General features: G+C 43.5%; 1 protein-coding gene across 1 annotated transcript in view; it reads right to left on the minus strand.

Annotated features, from left to right (window-relative positions):
• The window catches only part of heatr5b (HEAT repeat containing 5B), a 101415-nt gene extending 78905 nt beyond the window's left edge, over positions 1-22510 (minus strand). The window contains exons 1-7 of the mRNA XM_055635137.1: positions 22287-22510; positions 14877-15085; positions 10984-11195; positions 8285-8393; positions 4563-4712; positions 3916-4087; positions 990-1147 (exon numbers count right to left, since the gene is read on the minus strand). Coding sequence (XP_055491112.1) covers positions 990-1147; positions 3916-4087; positions 4563-4712; positions 8285-8393; positions 10984-11195; positions 14877-15002 — 927 coding nt within the window. The 5' untranslated portion in view covers positions 15003-15085; positions 22287-22510. The remainder of the gene's footprint in view (positions 1-989; positions 1148-3915; positions 4088-4562; positions 4713-8284; positions 8394-10983; positions 11196-14876; positions 15086-22286) is intronic.
• Between the last annotated feature and the right edge of the window lie 85 nt (positions 22511-22595).

The following is a 22595-nucleotide window of genomic DNA, read 5'->3' on the forward strand; positions in this document are numbered from 1 at the left end:
ACACACACTTCCATTTCTATTTGATCAGAGGTCAGTTATTGTTCAGGAGCTAAAGTGAACAGGAATAGATTTGAACTTTCAAAACTCAGGATATTTAGGGCGGGGATGGAGGAGGAGTTGACAGGGTGGTACCCAGAGGGAATGAGTAAAACAGTGGACTATAGGGCCATCACCAAATTCTCAAACAAGATAAGCTATAGGTTGCGAAAGAAAGACCACTAGACTATAGAACCAATTTGTCGAGTAAGAGGATAGTGCAGTGCAAAAAAAGGATAACATATAAAACTTTCCAGATTATGTAAATCCAAAATAAAAGCAATAGCCACCTAATTCACTGCCCTTCGCTAGTCGCACTCAACCATGAAAAACCTTTCCCTTCTTTCATGTAGTTCTGTAGAGTGTGAAACAGAGCAGGCCAGAATAGGACGAAATAATGATGGGCTATGCCATGTAAGCAGTTCCCAAAGAGAAGATGGATAGAGGCAGAACATGGAAGTGGGTAGTTCCTCAAATAGAAGGAACAATGAATTGAACTATATTATTGATGCTATGAATCTAATTATAACAGCCTTTCGTTTAGTTTAGTGATACAGCACTGAAACTGGCCCTTCAGCCCACCAAGTCCACACCCACCAGCGATCCCCACACACTAAGACTATCCTACACACACTGGGGACATTTAAACATTTTTACCAAGCCATTAAACCTACAAACCTGTAAGTCCATGGAGTGTGGGAGGAAACTGGAGCTCCCAGAGAAAACCCAAGCAGGTCATGTGGAGAAAGTACAAACTCCAAATAGACAGCACCCGTAGTCAGGATTGAATACAGATCTCTGGCACTGTAAGGCAGCAACTCTACCATTGCACCACCGTGCTGAGTCAAAGGATTGAGTTCCAGACTGGTCTAAGATGCTCTTCCATTTACGCTCAACTTTCCTTGATACCAAGGTGTAAATGCTACACTGCGCCCACTACTCCAGGTACTTACCTGTGTGACACCAACTCGGACTTCTCGGTTGACGGACCCCCCACCTTTCAGCATCTCTCCGCCACTCCGCAAGAATCCAGAGCCCCCACGCAGAAATCCAGTCGCCATTAGCTCCAACACCTCGTCCAAGGTGGCACGCTTCACGTTCTGCCGCATCACTGAATCAAGTTCAAATAAACACAAGCAATCAGGAAAATTGACGAGTGATCCGATAGAAGTGTGCAAACATGTGAAAGGATTTGATAGGATAGATATCGAGAAGATGTTTTTCTATGCAGGAGCATCAAAACAAAAGTTTGTAAATAAGATGATCACATTTATCCAACAGGAAATTCAGGAAATTACTTTATTCAGAGTGATGGGATATGGAATTCACCTCCATATGGAATGATTGAGGTGAACATGTGAATAAATGGGACAAGTTTGGAGGGGGCATCTTGGTCAGCATGGGCCGAAGAGCATGTTTCTGTGATCTATGACTACTGATAGAAGCCGAAAGCCTTTTTCACCTTCCCATCTACCAATGATGCTACTTTCAGAGAACTATATACTTGTACTCCTAGGTCCACCTGATCTACAATACTACCCAAGAGCCCAATCACTCACTTGTGAAAGTCCTACTCTGGTATGGCTTCCCAAAATGGAACATCTCGCACTTCTTCAATTTAAACCTATTTGCCCACTTACCCAGCTGATCAATATTCCGCTATAATTCTTACTAACATTCTTCACCATTAACGACACCGCCTATTTTATTGTTATCTGCAAAGATATTAACTGTGCTTGTACGTTGTCATCCAAAAATCATAGATGACAAATTACACTGGCATAGAAAACTGTAATCTGATGTTACAATGTTTCATTGCAATAGAGGTCATAGCAACAAGCATGAAACCACCATGGTTTTCTGAGACAAGATGATAATCTAACCTCAATAAGGTGATTACAAAAACTGCTGTGCCAAGGGAAATATAGACTTCTAAGATGCCAAGTTGCTCAGAAATGTTCAAGCTGGCATTCACTCAAAAGTTCAGAACACACTTCAAAAGTACCCAAGGAAACACAAGGAACTGCAGATGCTGGAAGCTTTAGTAAAAGACAGATTCTGAAGAAGGGTCACAACCCAAAATGTCACCTCCCTATTTCCCTCCACAGATGCTGCCTGCATGACTTCTTCCAATACTTTGTGTTTTGCCATGTACCCCATATATATTCCAACATTTCATCAGCTGTATGGCTTAACTCCAATTACCAGTCAGGCATGAAAGGGAACAAATAAATCGTATCCAAGGAAGCCTGACACACAAACTACTGGAAAGGGAAGGTGTTGGGAGAGAAATAGTAAAGAAAATGCAGACTGAAACATTAACTGATAATGTATAAGGTAGATTGTTTAAGAAGGAACTGCAAATGCTGGAAAATCGAAGGTAGACAAAAATACTGGAGAAACTCAGCGGTTGCAGCAGCATCAATGGAGCGAAGGAAATAGGCAACTTTTTCGGGCCGAACCCCTTCTTCAGACTGATGGAGGGTGGGGGGGGGGGGGAGAGAATGGAAAAAGGAAGAGGAAGAGCCCGAGGGCTGAGGTAAATTGTTGAGAAGGGGAGGAGGTAGCAGGGGCTACCGGAATTGGGAGAATTCAATGTTTATACCACTAGGATGCAGACTGCACAAGCGGAATATGAGATGCTGTTCCTCCAATTTCCGGTGGTGCTCACTCTGGCCATGGAGGAGGCCAGAGGACAGAGAGGTCGGATTCAGCCCTCGGGCTCCTCCTCTCCCTTTTTCCTTTCTTCTTCCCCCCCCCCCCCCCCTCCATCAGTCTGAAGAAGGGTTTTGGCCCAAAACGTTGCCTATTTCCTTCACTCCATAGATGCTGCTGCACCCGCTGAGTTTCTCCAGTATTTTTGTCTACCATGTATAAGGTAGATGTTCTAGAGCAAATGGCTCATCTTCTCGTATGCTAAATCCTTTCCACCATCAACCAGGCAATAGTGGTGCAATAGACTACTCTCCACATGTGCGGATAGATGCAGCTCCAACAAGACTCGAAAAGCTCCACTCCATCCAGGACAAAGAAACTTGTGATCGACATTAACCCTGACCTGAATATTTGTTCCCTCCAACCGCACAATATTGTGCCATCTATAAAATGCACCAGTTACCCCACAGGTTAATTCCTCCAACCTCCGCCTTCACCATTACGTGCAGATTCCTGCAGGTCACACAACATATTGCATGGAAATGCATCACTGTTCCTCCATTACTGTGGAATCTAAACCCTGGACCTCCCTCCACAACAACGCTGAGAGAGTACCCTCATCAGAAGAATTGCAGTGGTTCAAAATGGAAGCTTGGTATCACCTTGCCAAAGGCAATTAAGGATGGGCAAGAAATGCTGGCCCTAGTGAATACAATATATATTTTAAATCTTTTTGCCTGCATTCCTTTAATTTTTTTTAAGACTGCAATACCCAGATCACAAATTATGAAGTAGCATAAGCAGAAATTTTTCTTTGGAGAAAGATCACTATTTCCAAAATTTTTAGAAAATACAAGGCACCAAGATTATTGAATGTATTCAGAGATGTTTATAAATCAGTGTTCAGAATGTTGCCCAAAACACCCATGAGCTTAGAGTTCAGCTTCTATTTCATATTCCATATAATATTTCTCTCCGCCTCCAGAATCATGCTAAATAGGAGAAAGCTGTGCTAATGCTCGCTGTCATAGAATTATCCAATTAATCCCTCCAACCTCCGTTCTTTCCCCGCAGTACTGCACATTTTTCCTTTCCAATATTTTCCCGCCTCCGTTACTTCTCAATCTGCTTCCTCCGCCCGTTGCGATGCTGCATAATTTTGCAAATCTTTGAAATCATTTTAATTTGGGCATGCGATGGCACAACATTTTCTGTGACTCGCACCTGCTGCGTGTTTAGGTGTCAAAGCTGTTGCCATGACAGTCCCAAGTAACTTGGATACCGCCACACGGACTGCATAATTGGATCCCTCCAGGCCCTTGAAGCAGAGAGTAGCCAGGTTTTCCAATTCCGTGGTCCACATGAAGACGGATTCCTTTTGCAATTCCAGGAGGCACTAGGGTACAAACAGATGCGCTTTATGAATGGGCAACGTTATTAGGGTTACACAGCAACAATCCAATAGCCACATTTCTACAATGGAACCTGTCCAACAAAGTGGACACAATCAGCTCCAGCTCAGTGAACAGTTTTGCCTGAGTTAGTGGGTTACAGCTTAAAGTCCAACTCCAGAGACTTGAGCTCACAATCCAAGCAAACACTTCCGCCATACCCTTCCTCATTGATGTTTTCACAATTTTGGACCAGGAAAGGCATCCATGACTGACAAGACTTCCAACAAATCTATTCAAAAAGATTCAGGGAGTTCTTCGAATGACCTGGTCAATATTTCTCTCAACTAATTGATCAGTTGTCTTAGCTTTTAAGACCATCCAGTGTTTAAGCTCGCTGACATAATTCTTTATGCCAAGAACATTCAATGAGCAGAATCTTGAGTTGTAGTGATAATGAGAAAGAAATTCACTCCTTACCTTGGCTACAGCACACCGTACAGCCATGGATCGGTCAGTCAGGCCAGAACGTGCATTTTTGTAGATGTCTCGATGGCAGGAAGCAGCTGCACCTCCCAAACCATTTAACACCTTCTGTAGACTCAGCAGAACTTCACTGCGGCCCTGAGACTGGTCAAAACACAGAGACTTCAAAAAGCAGCAGACCCCTTATTGTGTTGATCCCTGCGAGTAGCACCATGTGCATCCTTCAGCAAAGTAGGCTGGACTAGGACAACATTCAACCTTCAATTTAAAGTGACGGATTCCATCCGAATAGTTGTGTGGCATTTTAAATCCTCATTCCTTCATTTACAATGGAGACTTTCATTGGAAATTTACTACGTTAAAAACTAAAATACAAGCCATGACTATAGCTTAAAACCTTACCAGGAGTCACGTCTATTGGAGTCATAGTTACACAGCATGGAGTCAGGCCCTTTGGCCCACTGAATCTGAACCATGCATCCAGCACACATTTACACTAATCCCATTTAATTCTTCTCTCATTCTGCCACAAATCTAAATATTACGACCAATGTACAGCGATTAACCACCAATCCACATGCGTTTGAAATGTGGGAGAAAACTGAGAGACCAAGATGAAACCCGCGCAGTCACAGGGAGAACGTGCAAAGTCCACGCAGACACTATCCAAGGTCAGGAGAGAACCCGGCCTGTATCGGGGCAGTGCTGAGGAAGTGTCACATTGTTGGAGAGGTTAAATAAAACAATATTTTACATTTTACATTTCATAGCTGTATGAAAGCCCCTTTTGGACCTAGCGATTAGCCCCTTTTTCTTATCTGCCCTTCCAAGTACCTCCAGCATTTGCAGTTTTACCATTGATAATGAGGCTGAAGACTGAAGTCTACCTCTGTACCAAACTCTAAGCTCATCACCAAACTCCACCAGCTAGGCCTCAGCTCGCCGATATGTGATTGGATCCTGAATGTTCTGACGGAGCGACCACAGGCAATGAGACTGGGCCCGCACCTGTCCTCCACTATCGCCCTGAGCACTGGCACACCACAGGGCTGTGTACTGAGCCCCATGCTCTACTCCCTCTTCACACACGACTGTGTTCCTGCATTCGACACCAACACCATCGTCAAGTTTGCAGACGACACAACAGTGATTGGGCTGATCACCAACGGTGATGAAACAAAATACAGAGCGGAGGTGCAGAACCTAGCGGACTGGTGCGCACATAACAACTTGTCACTAAACACCTCCAAGACCAAGGAGCTGATTATTGACTTCAGGAGGTCACATAATGGAGAATACGCCCCAATCTCCATCTACGGGGACAGTGTGGAGAGAGTGTCCAGCTTTAAGTTTCTGGACACTCACATTTCAGAGGACCTCACATGGTCCACCAACACAGCTGCGCTGGTCAAAAAGGCACAGCAACGACTGTTCTTCCTGAGAACATTAAAAAAGACTGGTCTGCCCCCACAGCTGCTGTCAACCTTCTACCGCTGCACCAGAGAGCATATTAACGTATGGCATCTCTGTGTGGTATCTCAGCTGCACGGAGGCGGAGAGGAGAGCTCTTCAGCGCGTCGTCCACAGAGCGCAGAAGATCATTGGGACACCGCTACCAGCCTTGGAGGGCATCTACCACACACGGTGCCTCAGGAAGGCCATCAGCATCCATAAAGACTCCTCACACCCTTGTAATGGACTGTTCGAACTACTTCCCTCCGGCAGATGTTACAAGGCCTTCTACGCCCGAACCTCCAGACTCAGGAACAGCTTCATTCCCAGAGCTATAGCGGCTCTGAACCGGCCCTGCTGAGTGCCCCCCATCCCCCCTGGACTGTCTCCCTCGGATGGTCACGTCGCACAGATACATCTGCACTTTAGTCTGTTTGAACTGTTTTACTGTTGTAATGTTCTTTTTACAATCCATGTTCTCGGGGTATCTAAATCTAAATTTTATTAGTTATTTAAGTTATGACATCGGATGGAAGCTGCAAACCCAAATCCCGTTGCACTTATGTGCAATGACAATAAAATATATTATTATTATTATTATTATTCTGTTAAAGATAGGCTGGGATTCAGTTCCCTAGCTGTCCAAGAGTAAATTGCAGGCAGTGGTAGGAATGAAGAAAGGGGAGTAGTTGGCAGAGAAAGCTCAGATCTACAAACGCACAGGACAAACTTGCAGTCTTGTTTGGACAGGTGCAGGGAAAAGCACACCACGTCACGTAGGTTCTCTGTAGGTTACTGATGAAGCAAACAAGAGCAAGTCTGTAGCTGTCCTGGAATCTCCCGGTTGCTAAACACTTTAACTTCCCCCTCCCATTCCCACATTAACCTTTCTGTCCTGGGCCTCCTCCATTGTCAGGGTAAGACCCAGCCCAAATTGGAGGAACAGCACCTAATTGTTTGCTTAGGCAGCTTATACCCCAGCGGTATAAACATTGACTTGTCTAACTTCAAGGAACCCTTGCTTTCTCTCCCTCCAACCCTCCCCCCTTCCAGTTCTCTGACCAGACTTACTGTCTCCTACATTTTCCTTGATTTCCATTCCCTTTGGCCTATTTTTACACCATACACTTCCTTATCTATGTATCTCCCTCTCCCCTAACATCAGTCTGAAGAACCAGACCAGCTCTGTCAGGACCCTGAACGATGGTCTCCCCCAGGGTTCTGTCCCAGCTCCCCAACTCTTCAACATTTATGTGAGTGACATGCCAACTACCTTGTCCAGGAAGTTTGCATATGCAGATGATTTTACCCTTGCCAACCAGGGAGCTGCCCTTGAGGATATCAGCAGAGTGCTAACCCAAGACTTGAAGTGGATGGAGGAGTACTTCACCTTCTGGCGACTTCGCCCTAACCCATCAAAGACAACTGTCACTGCCTTTCATCTCAGCAATCTGCTCGCAAATGCAAAGCTCCGAGTGTCCTTTTGCAGTAAGCCGGTGAAGAATGAAGAATTCCCCAAGTACCGCGGAGTCACCCTGGATCACACCCTCACCTATCGTGAACACCTGAAGAGGGTGGCTGATAAACTGAAAGCAAGGGTCAACATCATCTGGAAACTTGCAGGCAACAGCTGGGGATCCAATGCACACACCCTCCGTAGCCCTGGTCAACAGCCGAGTTTTGCTCAACAGCTTGGGCTTATAGCTGCCACACCAAACGAGTTGACACTGTCCTTAACTCTGCAGACCAGACCATCCAACACATCGTGAATGACTGCTCACTGAGGCTTTTCCCTGGTGGCATCAAAGACATCCACCCAGTAACTGATGCTGTCCTGGCCTGGATGTTTACCCTTGATCTACAACTTTAGGCTGTGCAAGCCATATGCAAGAAGACGTCTGAAGAAAGGTCTCGACCTGAAACGTCACCCATTCCTTCCCTCCAGGGTTGCTCCCTGTCTCGCCGGGAGTTACTCCAGCATTTTGGTTCTCCAGATGACAGTGTGTCCAATGCAACCTTCAATGACTATAAGATCACCAAAAGCCTATACACGTGTCCAATGTCAGAATATCTTGTAATAATTTCCTATAACCAGGTGAATCATCAGCATTTCCATTTTCTATAACTATTTTGTACCATTCAGGCCAGCGCAGATAGACAGAGTTTGCTTCAGCACGGAACCTCTGCGCAACTGAGGCAATTTTCAATGATTATTAAAATGAGCACAGCTTCAATCTGTAAATACTTTTAAACAAACTACTTACCTCCGCACTTTTCAGGGTTTTTAAAAGATTGCTGACAGTTTCGGGAAAGGAGCTGCCCAACATTCTGCCCATCTTCTCATAGAAGGCTCCGATGCAAGCCACGGCTGCCCTGTCAATGACAAAGTCATCCACTGGAAGTTACATTCTCTTCTAATACAGGTGCGAAACACAAATGAACAAGAAACAACCATTCAGCATGCCCCACTATTCAGTTACTTTAGCAATGCTCTGTATTTGAACTCCATTTACACATTGATATTTCCTGTAAAGCTGCAGCAAGTACGAATGTCATTGTTTCCGGTTCAAATCCGGTGCATATAAACAATCTTTATTCTTGAACCTCCATTCCCTTATCCAATAAATCGTAATCTGAGGAAAGACATTCTTGCCATAGAGGGAGTACAGAGAAGGTTCACCAGACTGATTCCTGGGATGTCAGGACTTTCATATGATGAAAGACTGGATAGACTCGGCTTGTACATGCTAGAATTTAGAAGATTGAGGGGGGATCTTATAGAAACTTACAAAATTCTTAAGGGGTTGGACAGGCTAGATGCAGGAAGATTGTTCTCGATGTTGGAGAAGTCCAGAACAAGGGGTCACAGTTTAAGGATAAGAGGGAAGTCTTTTAGGACCGAGATGAGAAAATCATTTTTTACACAGAGAGTGGTGATCTGTGGAATTCTCTGCCACAGAAGGCAGTTGAGGCCAGTTCATTGGCTATATTTAAGAGGGAGTTAAATGTGGCCCTTGTGGCTAAAGGGATCAGGGGGTATGGAGAGAAGGCAGGGATGGGATACTGTTGGATGATCAGCCATGATCATATTGAATGGTGGTGCAGGCTCGAAGGGCCGAATGGCCTACTCCTGCACCTATTTTCTATGTTTCTATGTCATTTGCAACTTGCAATTGACCACTAGCTGTCTTCATAATTTACCTTTAACATGATGAAAGCAATGAAAAAATATGTTCTTACACTCGGTAAAAGACTCCATCTAGTGAAAGACAAATTTAAGAGGTGGCTGAAAAGTGAATCAAGAGCGAGAATGTTACATGCTGGATCCTAGTGAAGTACGGTGGCACAAATAAAAACAGTATTTAAGAAGAGCTAAATGCAGGAGATACACAAAACAGATTAATTAAGATGAAAAAGAAAATGTGGATTAAAAAGTTGCAAAATGTTGCATGACGAAGAAAGGAGCATTCATGCTGGTTGTCTGCAGGAGGTAAATTGCTGAAAGCACAGAGGACAGAGAGAACCAAGAGCAACACAATGTTGCAGTGTAGGCTGGGAGCGGCACTGGGTGAATCCTGAAAAGCTACAGAGGTCACTTGGGAATATGAAGAATAGATAAAGCTAATGTTAGTCCTGACAAATACACAAGGATCACGGCCAGTGGCACCCACTGAAAAAAAACATTCATCTCAAGGAGCCAACTATTCAATACACAATGAATGCACTAGTGGTTCCTCCAGGAGATGCTCAAATTCTACCCTTCTTTCTTGCCCCCGCAAGCAACTTCTTCTTTAGTAACAATTAGTCACTGCAAAAATAAATTATGTAATAACAATAAAGAGAGTTGCAAAATAAATTTCCCCAATCTTCTCCATGGAGGTACCAAAGTCTCCTAATTGAAGCCCATTTGATTAAAAGGAGAAGGGTCTCGACACAAAATGTCACCCATTCCTTCTCTCCAGAGATGCTGCCTGTACCCACTGAGTTACTCCAGCAGTTTGTGTCTATCTTTGATAAAAAGGAGAGTTGTTCCGTGATTACAAGATTAGACGTGGGACAGAAAGTAGCAAGGTGTAGTGAGCAGTTGCATGTCATACTGGGAAAAACATACCGATTTGTTCTCTGGGTGCACATTAGGGATGGAATGTGAGTGTGAAAGGCACAAGTTTAAAGTTTGCAGAAGTTCCTTGTGATCAAGTAATTTGTTATATTACAAAAATGAATAAATATGAATTTTCCAAAGAATCTCCCAACTTTGCACAACTACTGATAGTTAACTATGTGACACCAATGGCCATGTCCTTTCTCTTATTCAATCTCAAAATTATGAAGCTTATGAAGAAAGACTGGATAGACTTGGTTTATACTCTCTAGAATTTAGGAGATTGAGAGGGGATCTTATAGAAACTTACAAAATTCTTAAGGGGTTGGACAGGCTAGATGCAGGAAGATTGTTCCCGATGTTAGGGAAGTCCAGGACAAGGGGTCACATCTTAAGGATAAGGAGGAAATCCTTTAAAACCGAGATGAGAAGAACTTTTTTCACACAGAGTGGTGAATCTCTGGAACTCTCTGCCACAGAGGGTAGTTGAGGCCAGTTCATTGGCTATATTTAAGAGGGAGTTAGATGTGGCCCTTGCGGCTAAGGGGATCAGGGGGTATGGAGAGAAGGCAGGTGCGGGATACTGAGTTGGATGATCAGCCATGATCATATTGAATGGCGGTGCAGGCTCGAAGGGCCGAATGGCCTACTCCTGCACCTAATTTCTATGTTTCTATGTTTCTATGTAAAATGTGGGGCTTAGTTTGAAGCAGGAAATGATAATGATAATATACTTGAATGCAAGACTGCCGAGAGAGAGCATGGCATTGCAACCAAATGGATAGTGCTTACATAGAATGTGCATGGCAATAAAAATTCCCAATTCATGCAACCAGCACCAGCTGCGCTTTTTATACTTACAGTTTGGTAGGCAGGTAGGCTGGCGTGTCATCTTTGCTCTTTGCAATTTCATTACATTTATCCAATGTCTGGAAGACAGTGAAGGTATCGCCAATGCTGTAGAGAGTAGCAAGGTTCTTAGCCAGTAGCTTGCGTGTCGGAGGACCTGGTGAACTGCTTATCAGGTCTGTCAGCTGGTCTACCAACTTCTTCTGCTTTTCTTTTATGTCCACCTTAAATTCCCACATAATAATGTTTTTAAAAAAAGAACAATAACCGTCAAATCACACTCCTTAATCGAAGTTTCGTCATAATTCTAGCGCATGCAGTAATACTGCCTCATTTCACAATTCTTGACACTTCTCCTTGCAAGATCATGACCAGGTCAGCAGCCTTCACTTGACCAATGTACGTCCACACCCAACTCTTTCTCCCCACTTCTCTGCACTGCCAGAGTGCCTGAGAACCAGCAAAAAACAAATGCCATCCAGCTCCCAGGTTGGTCGATTAATTTGCCTCTGTAACTAATGGGTAGGTGAGTGTTAGAATTGGGAGAGAATAAAATGGGATGTGTAAATAGGTGGTTGATAGTCAGCATGGACTCCATGAACAAGAGGGTTATGCTGTAGTCCTCTATCGTCTGGAGATAAGTTGCCCATATGTAAAACATACTTGGCTAATAAAGTATGATTTTGATTATTATGACTTTTACTTATTTAGTACCCTTCCTGCAATACCCTGCTCTAGCCAGATGATGATCATTGTGCAAAACCAGGGAAGCCTTTTTTGACATGAATAATTTATAACTAAGCAAGCTACAAAAGCACAATCTCGAGTACTTCCAGAACCTAATCTTTGTTTGGTAAGCAGATGTGTCATCCTTGCTCATGAAAATGTCATTACATTTATCCAATGTCTGAAGGCAGTGGCAGTGTCTCCATGATGAGGTTCAAACCCTCCATCTCATCTATGTATGATGACTGCTTATTTCCATCTGGGCAACATTCTCCGATTCCATTCCTATCCCATTCCCAGTCCTTCTGTGGTTCAAACCATAATCACCAGCTGGGCCACTTCTAGACCTGGATAATTCAGTCTGAAGATGGGTCCCGACCCAAAACGTCACCTATCCATATTCCACAGGGATGCTGCCCGACTCGCTGAGTTCCTCCAGTACCTTGTGCCTCTTTTTGTAAATGCACATCTGTGGTCCTTTATTTCTACTGGAAACTTCACTCAGAAGATCCGGCCATTGTTTAACTTCCCAAAATTGACACCTCGCACTATTTCTCAGCTGATCAAGATCCTGCTGTAATTTGTGATACCTATCTTCGCTATCTACAATACCATCCAGTTTACTGCCATCTCCAAACTTGCTAATCATATCTTGAACATACTCATCCAAATTGTGGACAAACCACAAACAGCAATGGGCCCAGCACAGATCTCCGAGGTGCACCACTGGACACAGGCCACAGAAAAACAATCTTCCACCACCACCCTCTGATTCCTTCCAAGATCGAACAGAAAATGTAGTTTGAACCATAGGCTAAGATTTCACCATCATAATTCTTCAAATGTCAATACGCTACAAGACTATGCTTGCTTAGTTGAAATAAAAACAGGAATTACTGGAAATATTCATCAGGTCACGAAGCAGCTATGTAGAAAGAAGTAATCATCATTTCACGCTGATGATCTTTCAGCAAAATTCTGATGAAAGCTTATTGATCTGATACACCGACTGTTTCTCTCTGTTTATCTCTCTGGGCTGTTGAGCAGTTTCAGCATTTCATGATATATTTTTGATTGCTAGTATCTTTGGTATTTTATTTTTGCATACAGTACTCCTTCACTCAAAACAAAAGCATCACCACAATGCAATATTGACATGGGAACAGAACTCTGTATGAAGAAAAAGAGAAACCCTATATTTAATTTCTGAAGACTGAAATGGGTCATTCACAAGGTGCACATCCTACAATTTTATCATGGAATTGGGTCTCTGCGCATTCCCCTGCAATTGGACCCTCGACTTCCTTATCCACAGAGCTATAATCACTGTATACTCATGACTGTGTAGCCAGACATAGTGTAAACTCCATCGTCAAGTTCGCCGACGACACCACCTTGTGGGAGGAATTACAGATGGCGATGAGTCGGAGTATAGAAGTGAGATCGATCAAATGGTACCAGCACAACAACCTGGCTCTCAATATCAGTAAAACCAAAGAACCGATTGTGGACTTTGGAAGAGAAAGGATGAGGATCCACAATCCTGTTTATATCAATGGGACGATGGTGGAGAGAGACAAAAACTTCAAATTCCTGGGCGTGCATATTTCCGAAGATCTTTCCTGGACCCAGCACACTGACGCAATTATAAGGAAAGCACATCAACGCCTCTACTTCCTCAGAAGATTACCGAGATTCAGTATGTCAAAGAGGATTCTCTTGAACTTCTACAGGTGCACAGTAGAGAGCGTATTGACTGGTTGCATCGTAGCCTGGTTCGGCAACTTGAACGTCCGGGAGCAGAAAAGTCTGCAAAAAGTTGTGAACACTGCCCAGTCCATCATCGGTTCTGACCTCCCCATCATCGAAGGGATTTATTGGAGTCACTGCCTCAAAAAGGCAGCCAACATCATCAGAGAACCACACCATCCTGGCCACTCGCTCATTTCACCAGTGCCATCGGGAAAAAGGTACAGGAGCCTGAGAACTGTAACATCCAGGTTCAGGAACAGCTCTTCCCTACAGCCATCAATCTATTAAACACTACAACCTCATATATGCTCTGAACTACAATAGACTATTATTATTATTATTATTATTGTTGCACTGTTTTGTTTGTTATTTGAGTATGTGTGTATGTGGAAAACACTCTTGACTCGTGACTCTCTTATTAATGAACAGCTAACTGTCGTGCAGAACAAGCCGACTTAAAATGTAGAACTAATGTCAAAACATTTTATGGATCGATTTTTGTCACAAATTAAGGCGAGTAAAACCACCATTCTATAAAGCTGATTGGAAGTTACTGTGAAACAATTAGAGGGAAAATTGCTCCAATAGGAATATTACAAACACTCAATTTTCCCAACATTATACATCTCATAAATTTCCAACTCTAGTTCCTTTTAAGTTACAGAATAGTAAAATAGTATATTTAAAAATGAATGAATGAAACCTCTGTGTGGAGCTTGCATGTTCTCCCTCCGATCAACCTACAACCCGAAAGCATGGGTTTGTGGGTGAATTTACCATTGCAAACTGCACATCGTGTGTAGGTGATTGATAGAATCTTGGGAGGTGGAAGTTGATATGAACATGAGAAATATTAAATGGGTTAGAGTAGGACAAAAGTAGAAATGGATGCCTGATAGTCAATGTGGACATATTGGGCCGAAGAGTCAGTTTCCTTGCTGTATTTCTCTACAATAAGAAGAACTGGGATCTCTGGCACTATCTGTGTAGAGTTTTCCCACAACTCTGCGAGCTCTCTACGGCTTCTCTGGTTTTCTCCAATGATGTGATGGTTGGTAGGTTAATTGGTTATTATAAAGTAACCAGTGTGTGTGTGTGTGTGTTTGGAGGGGGGAGGGGGAGAGGGGGATATATGAGAGAGAATGGCGGGGGTGGGTATATGTGAGAGAATGAATTGATCCAATTACCCGAGAACTGGCATAGACTAGGTGGACAGAATGGCCACCTTCTATGTTGTAAGGAAATATGAATGCATTAATAAGTGCAATCCATTGTTGAACTGAAGAACAACCTGCTGAAAGATGAATGTTAGAAGTGTTGAACATTTACACACACTGTTATGTTTTCTCAACAACTTCATATGTTCTTTTGCTCATTATTTCTGAAACTAATATTGCAAATCCGAAATGATCCCAGTATTCACATACCTTATTTGCAGCCACAAGTACTTTGTTCAAGAAACGTAGCCATTCGAAGATGAACACAGGCCTCTTTGCCTCGGTTATCTGTGCTAGGGTTTCCTCATTTAACAATAAGCTGTGGGCCAACTCCATCACACTAAATAATTTCACCAGAAGCTTACAATATCCAGAAACAGTCTGATTGAGTGTTCAGTGTCCAGGATAACAATTCAGTCCTGTTTTAAAAAGAATACAATTTTGATTATCATTATATAGATAATGTATTATACATTGTACATGGCATGCATAGAGAGAGGAAAAAATAATCCAATCCAATCCAATCCAACTTTTTTTGTTAAGCACTTTAAGACAACCCATGTTGACCAAAGTGCTGTACAGAAGAAACTGAATATTAAGCTTTCAGTTGAGCTTTACTTATCCGGCTGTGGTTTCAGATTAGTAAAACCAAAAGTGATGTAAATATTGTTCACGTTACATGCCTAAAACCACAAGTTTGTTTCTCGAGCGGGAAAAAACATTAAAGTTATGTTGAACATACAGCACCCTGGTTACATTCAACCTGCACTGCTCTGTATACAAATCATAGAAGGATATCAATGCAACAGAGAAGGTACAAAATATATTCACAAGACCTTTTGGTATTCTCTTCTCAAGAAGAGTAGTGCATTTTTGGCATTCTTCCCATCCCACCCTCCCCCCACCCCACCAAAGCTGTTGAGACTGTTTAGGGTGAAATCAATATTTCAAAACTAGAATCGATTTATTTTATTTAGCACAGGTATTAGAGGTGTGGAATTAGACAGGAAGATTGATAGGGCGTGATCACACTGAGGAGTGGAACAAGGATTGATTGCCTTCCTTCTGTCGCTGTGCTCCTGTAGCTGGAAACGCGGTCTTCTACAATTTAATAATTTCTTCACAATGCTGCATCACTCATGAATGATGACCTGGCACTCTGGGTTAGCAAAGTAAATCCTGCCTTTGAGGATTCCTGCTATTACAACACTTACCGACTTCTACAAGATGCAAACAAGATTGAAATGCCTGTGTAATGAAATGTAATCTAAACCCTCGCTTTATTCTTCAATAATAACGTTATATTGATGACCTTTCACCACCAGCTTCCCGAGCAATGGTGTGACCTACCAAGGTATAAACACCATGGAAAACTTATATAACTTGCCACTAGGAGATTAAAATGAATCACAAATAAACCGAGCATCTGCTTGCTATCTGCCGCAAATGAAATCCAGTCAAATATAGAAATGTTAACTATATCTCTCCCTACAATTGCTGTTGAATACTTCTAAAGACAAGCAGATACTTGTCTATTTCAGATATCCAGTATTAACAGCTTTTGTAAATTGCTTCAAAAATAGACGGATCAGATTTTTTTTTTAAAGCACATAATAGCTGGCATACGTGCACTTCCATCCATGTAAACAGGAGGAATATAATGTGCTATGAACTTAGGTAAATTGTAAATTGTTCTGACATGTGAAAGAAAAAAACTGGCATGAGAAAGAACAACAATACCAAGTTTGTGTCTATCAAAATAAGGTACAAGCTGTTGGGTATTACAAAGAATAGGGTTAAATCCCACTACAAAGACCTGAAGAGAAAATCAGGACAGCCATTACTCCAGCGTCACACTGCAAAAGTGCTATGTTTCTGGAGGGGTCCGTTTCTGATAAAATAACATCCATCTGCCCTCTCACGTGCATGAAAACGATTCTGCGCCATTATTTTGAAGAGCCATTACTTTGAAGAGAAATATTGGCTAGTTTCTTGGCCAATATTTATCATCAACTAGCATCTAATATACAGAATAACGTATAGTCTCCTTGCCTTGTAGAGGAACTTGCTCTGCAAATTGGCATTTGTGCTTCATGCATTAACAATACTTCAAATAAGTCACTACACGGATTGTGTCAAAAGTCATCAAAGTGGGTATATGATTGTAAATTTGCTTAATATTTGATGGAGATCTGACATTCTACTTTCAGTAATGTGGCATGGGAGATATTGAGTGAAGACATGATTGAACCCAGGCAATCGGCACCGGGGCACGGGTGCATAGTCCAAGAGTCATATTAATGAGTATCAATGATGGCAGAGGCCTCTACATGAAGCCTGCATGTCAGAAATATATGCCGAGCTCAAGGAAAGAAATCACAGAAGGGAGTGGATGCGAGTGGGTAGCTCAGAGGGGGAGAACACATACAAGCATTGATTAATCACAAATTGTCATGCCCAACATCTTCCCCTACACCTTACTCTCCAGATCGCCATGCTTTCTTAACTTTTTTAGCATCACGACGCATTTTGAGGCAAGCACCAACCAAAGCATTAGATATTTAACGCATTATATACCCATGAGGCAGTATTTGGTAGGGTCCATTTTAAACACAGGGTTATCAAAAGGTAACTGGAACATTGTAATACTCAAGTTTACAAAGGTAAACATTCAGCTTAAATACATTCCTGTTTAAATTCCATGGGGTAAAATTGTAATAGTGTAAATTCAGCACTGCATCTGGCAAAGATCAATGCAAACAATAAAACATTTTTGACTTTATTTTAGTAACAGTGTTCAATAATTTGTGCATTGCTAGTGTTTAGAAAACAAAACTGTACAGAAAAGTCAAATGTAAAGTTTTGAGCAAGATGTTATCGGAAGGATGTTGTCAAGCTGGAAAGGGCACAGAGAAGATTTACAAGGATGTTGCCAAGACTCAATGGCCTGAGCTATAGGGAGAGGTTGAACAGTTTAGGACTTTATTCCTTGGAGCGTAGAAGGATGAGGGGCAATCTTATAAATGTGTACAAAATCAATAGACAATAGACAATATGTGCAGGAGTAGGCCATTCGGCCCTTCGAGCCAGCACCACCATTCAATGTGATCATGGCTGATCATCCCCAATCAGTACCCCGTTCTTACCTTCCCATATCCCCGACCACTATTTTTAAGAGCCCTATCTAGCTCTCTCTTGAAAGCATCCAGAGAACCTGCCTCCACCGCCCTCTGAGACAGAGAATTATGAGAGGAATAGATCGGGAAAAATGCCCAGAGTAGGGGAATTGAGAACCAGAGACATGGGTTTAAGATAAGGGTGGTAGGAGGGGAAGATTTAACAGGAACCTGAAGGGTAATATTTTTTTTACACAAAGGTGTGGTGGGTGTACCTGAAAAAGCTGCCGGAGGAGATAATTAAGGCAGGGATTATCGCGACTATTAAGAAACATTTTGACAGGTACAAGGATAGGATAGGTTTATGGGCCAAACGCAGGCAGTGTGGATGGGGCATGTTGGTCGGTGTGGGCAAGTTGGGCCGAAGGGCCGGTTTCCAAACTGTAGGACTGTGACCAACGATCACAACTGAATGTAGAAGTTTAATGTGTTGCACGGACAAAATGTGCACCTTATTGTGCATAACGCCTGTATCTGAATTTACTAGAGGTGAAGAAGCTCAATCAGAAATTCATACCGTGATTGCATTGGTGACAAATCAACCCAACTGAATATAATCTTTTCACAACTCAGAAATATACCAAGAGTATGTACAGTAAACTAAAAATAATAGACGCAAAATGGATTTCACAATTCTTGACTGTATTTGATAAAAGCTGAAAAAAATAATGCTCCCCTAAGCATAGAAGTTCTTTTCAAAATCGTACAAAAAAGAATGCTGTCTCACTGTGAGCATCGTCAAAACTAAATAATTTGCACTGCCTTTGAAAAATGATGCATATCCAACTGCAGGACAGAATTTCAAACATTACTGCTTCTGGAATGTGAGGTGTTACAGGTTACTATGTTTACTGGAATTTGGAAATTGCAAATGATTCCAGTAAACCATGTCAACTAGGTTAGCAGGTGGATCGGATCCAAGTCAGTAGTGAAGCAGATTAGAGACTGGGAGTCGCAGTGGTGGGACAACAACAATTTTAGAAGATAAGAAGACAAGTAGGAGCACAGCAAGGAGCGAGGACAGTTTGTTGTATTAAATTACATTTCTTTCATTGCCTCGGTGACTGCCAATCACCACCCCCCCCCCCCACTTATTATTATTTATTCAAATCGTTTGCTATGTCGCTCTTCAAGGGAGATGCTAAATGCATTTCGTTGTCTCTGTACTGTACACTGACAATGACAATGACAATTAAAATTGAATCTGAATCTGAATCTGAATCTGAAGAGGCCTGACAGTTAAGGCAAATGAACTCAGAGCATGGATAGGCACATGGGACTGGGATACTTTTATTGTTCTGGCCATTACAGAGTCGAGTGTTTATGTATCGAAAAGGAATGGGAAATTCTTAAATGCAACAGCACAACAGGTTTGTAAACACAGAACTCAATAAACAAACAAAAATAGTTCAAGAAATAAATATCCAAGAGTGCAAAGCAAAAAGCCCAAAGTCCGTTAACAGTTTGTAGTTTAGTTGGAGATTGTAGTGTTCAACAGCTTGATGGCTGTTGGGAAGAAACTGCTCTTGAATCTGGACACCAGACTCCAGACATGTAAGATACGCATGCATTTGAAAAGATAGACATTGATTAGGGATGGGAGCATATGTGTGTGTGTGGGATTTTTTTATGACTCACAAATTTGATTGACCAGAGGGGGAAAGAAGGAGTTTGTTTGTAGATTAATTACCTATAATTGGAAAATTTAATGTTCGTACCCTGGGGTTGACAGCTACTTAATCAGAATATGAGATGGTGTTCCTCCTGTTTGCGTGTGGTCTCACTCTGGCAATGGAGGAGGGCCAAGACAGAAAGGTAACAGAATGGAAAGGGGAATTTAAATGGTTAGCAAATGGTAGTTTTCCATTAACTCCCCATCTCTAGCCTTTGTCCAATCAAAAGAAAAACACTTGTATCTTGCCAGGCATTGTCACGTGCCAGACACAAATTGCTGGAGTAACTCAGTGGGACAGGCAGCATCTCTGGAGAGAAGGAATGGGTGACATTTCGGGTTGAGACCCTTCTTCAGACAGATATCCATGTGCCACCTCTCTTCCAGCTTTCTTCTCCTGGTCTTGGTAAAGAGTAAGAGCTTCGGTCAAGAGTAAGGAGGCATTGGACAGGTATAGGCAGCTGGGATCAATTGTATCCCCGGAGGAGTTTCTGGAACTAAGGAGTAAGCTAAAAAAGGAAATCAGAAAGGCAAAATAGGGTCAAGAGATAGCTCTGGTAGATAGCATTAAGGATAATCCCAAGAGATTGTATAAGCACATTAAGGGAAAAAGGGTAACCAGAGAGAGAATGGGACCCCTCAGGACTCAACGAGTATTTCTCCTATGTTTTTATCGTGGAGAAAGACAGGAGGACGGCGGATCTTGGGGTAATCACTGGAAGTGTCTTGAGACTAGTCAGTATTATGGTCCCAGATGTGCTAAAGGTCCTGACGCATATGTAGATAGACATAGACAAATCTCCCGGACCTGATCAGATATATCCGAGGACACCATGGGAAACTAAAGAGGAAATTGCAGGAGCCCTCGTTGAGATTTATGAGTCGTTGTTAAATACATGCAAGGTGCAGGAAGACTGGAGGCCAGGAGGATGAGGGGGTGTTCTTATAGAGATGTACAAAATCATGAGAAGAATAGATAGGGTAAAGCACAGAATCTCTTGCCTAGAGTAGAAGTATTAAGAACCAGAGAACAAATGTGTAAGGTGTGGCCCCCCTCACCCCCCAAAAGATTTCATAGGAACCTGAGAGGTAAAATTTTCACACAAAGGGTGGTGGGTATATGGAACAAGCTCCCGGGGGAGGTGGTTGAGGCAGGTACTATTGCAATGTTTACGAGACATTTGGACAGGTACACAGATGGATAAGACAGGTTTAGAGGAATATGGGCCAAATGCAGGCAGATGGGACTTGGGTAGATTGGGTAGATGGGACATGTTGGTCGGTGTGGGCAAGTTGGGCCGAAGGACCTGTTTCCTCGCTGTGTGACTATGACTCCCTAGTACAATGTGTCTGAAAAAGGGTCCCAACCCAAAACATCACCTATCCATGTTCTCCAATGATGCTGCCGGACCTGCTTAGTTATTCCAGCATTTTGTGTCTCTTTAGGATTTTGACAATGAAAAGTATATCTTGGGCAGCGTGGACTGGTTGGGCTGAAGGATCTGTTCCCATGTTGTATGATTCTAACAAGGGCAGCACTCCATGTTCGGTCTGATAAAAATAGTGGTGCAATTAAGCCGTGTGGCATTGATGAAGAAAGTTTGGATAACTCTGCTGGGGTCCAGTTAATAACTTTAAACATCATCAATCAGAATTCAGTGTAACGTTTATACTGCCACCGAAGCTCCCAGTATGCATGTGTCTATACTTATGGATCAAAAGTTGGCCTTGCATCACACAAAGGAGCTCACAAATAAATTACATTCATCTTGATAGCTCAGAACACAGCGGAAGTGGCAACAAACTCCGTAATCCCCGAAGTCTGCGAGGCTGTTTAAAGGCCATGGTTTAAACTGGTACCTTAAGAAATCTTCCCGTTTGATTCTCAAGGAGTATAATTGAAAGGATGGTAAATGGATGAGAGTGAGTAAGGGCGAGTAAAGGGACAGGAAAGGAAGTTGTGGGAAAAATATACTGGGAATGAGAAGGAACGTGACTAAGTGATTGGTTAAAGGATGGTGATGTGCAAAATGTCAGTGGGGTGAGGATGTTGGCACATGAGAAGTGGACCTCAATAGGGAGGAGAGCAATAGTGGTGCCCATGGGATAAAGTTAATGAGGCAGCTACAGGCATAGCCAGGGTGAGCATTGGAGTTGCGATGGCGTGATGGTGGGGGTTGTTGGCAGAAGAATGGACACATCCCGTCCACTCACGGGAAAGTGGATATTGGTGTTGGCTCAGGCTGAGGACGAGTGTTGGGCCAGGGCAGGGGACATGTGTCAGATCAGGGAGGAAGACCCGTGTCACATCAAGGTAGGGAAGGTGTCAGGCCAGGGTTGAGGCCATGTGTCAGATCAGGATAGGGGACGTGTGTCAGAGCACAGTGCAGGACCCTGGCACGCCAGGGTGGGAACCCGTGTCACATCAAGATAGGGGAGGTGTGTCGGGCCACGGTAGGGGAGGTGTGTAGGTTCAGGATAGGGGGCATGTGTCAGATCAGGATAGGGAAGTGTCAGAGCAAGGTAGAGGAGTGTATGTGAGCAGGGTAGGGGGAAGTGTGTCGGGGCAGGATGGAGACCCGTGTCGGGCAGGTGTGTCTGGGCAGGTTTGGGGACGTGTAGCAGGGTAGAGCGAGTGCATGGACGGGCTGCGGGCCTGGGATTGAACCGGGTGCGGGAGTCCGGCCACGTACCGTAGTACAACCGCGGGCAGGACAGGACAGGACAGGGCCTCGCTGCCGCCGCCTCACCCTCTCCGACCGGGCTACTCACCATTCTGCGGGGACAGCGCCGCCACCAAAACCAAGGCAAGAGGGAGGAGAGGCCGGTCACCGCCGACACCAGAGGCTCTGCCCACCCGCCGCCGCTGACACCACCAAAGATTATAGAGAAGCTCCTCTAGTATCTTTGGACACCACCGGCACCAGCAGCGCGCTCCCGCTCCCGCCCGCGCCCGCGTCCTCGGCCCACAGTTACTGGAGCGCGCGCTTGCACGTACACCGATGCGTCACTATCGTGCCCGCGCACGCACGTACACCGACGCGTCACCACCGTGCCCGCGCACACGCGGCGCCGCGTCAC

Source organism: Leucoraja erinacea, chromosome 5 (assembly GCF_028641065.1).
Source record: "Leucoraja erinacea ecotype New England chromosome 5, Leri_hhj_1, whole genome shotgun sequence".
NCBI lineage: Eukaryota > Metazoa > Chordata > Chondrichthyes > Rajiformes > Rajidae > Leucoraja > Leucoraja erinaceus.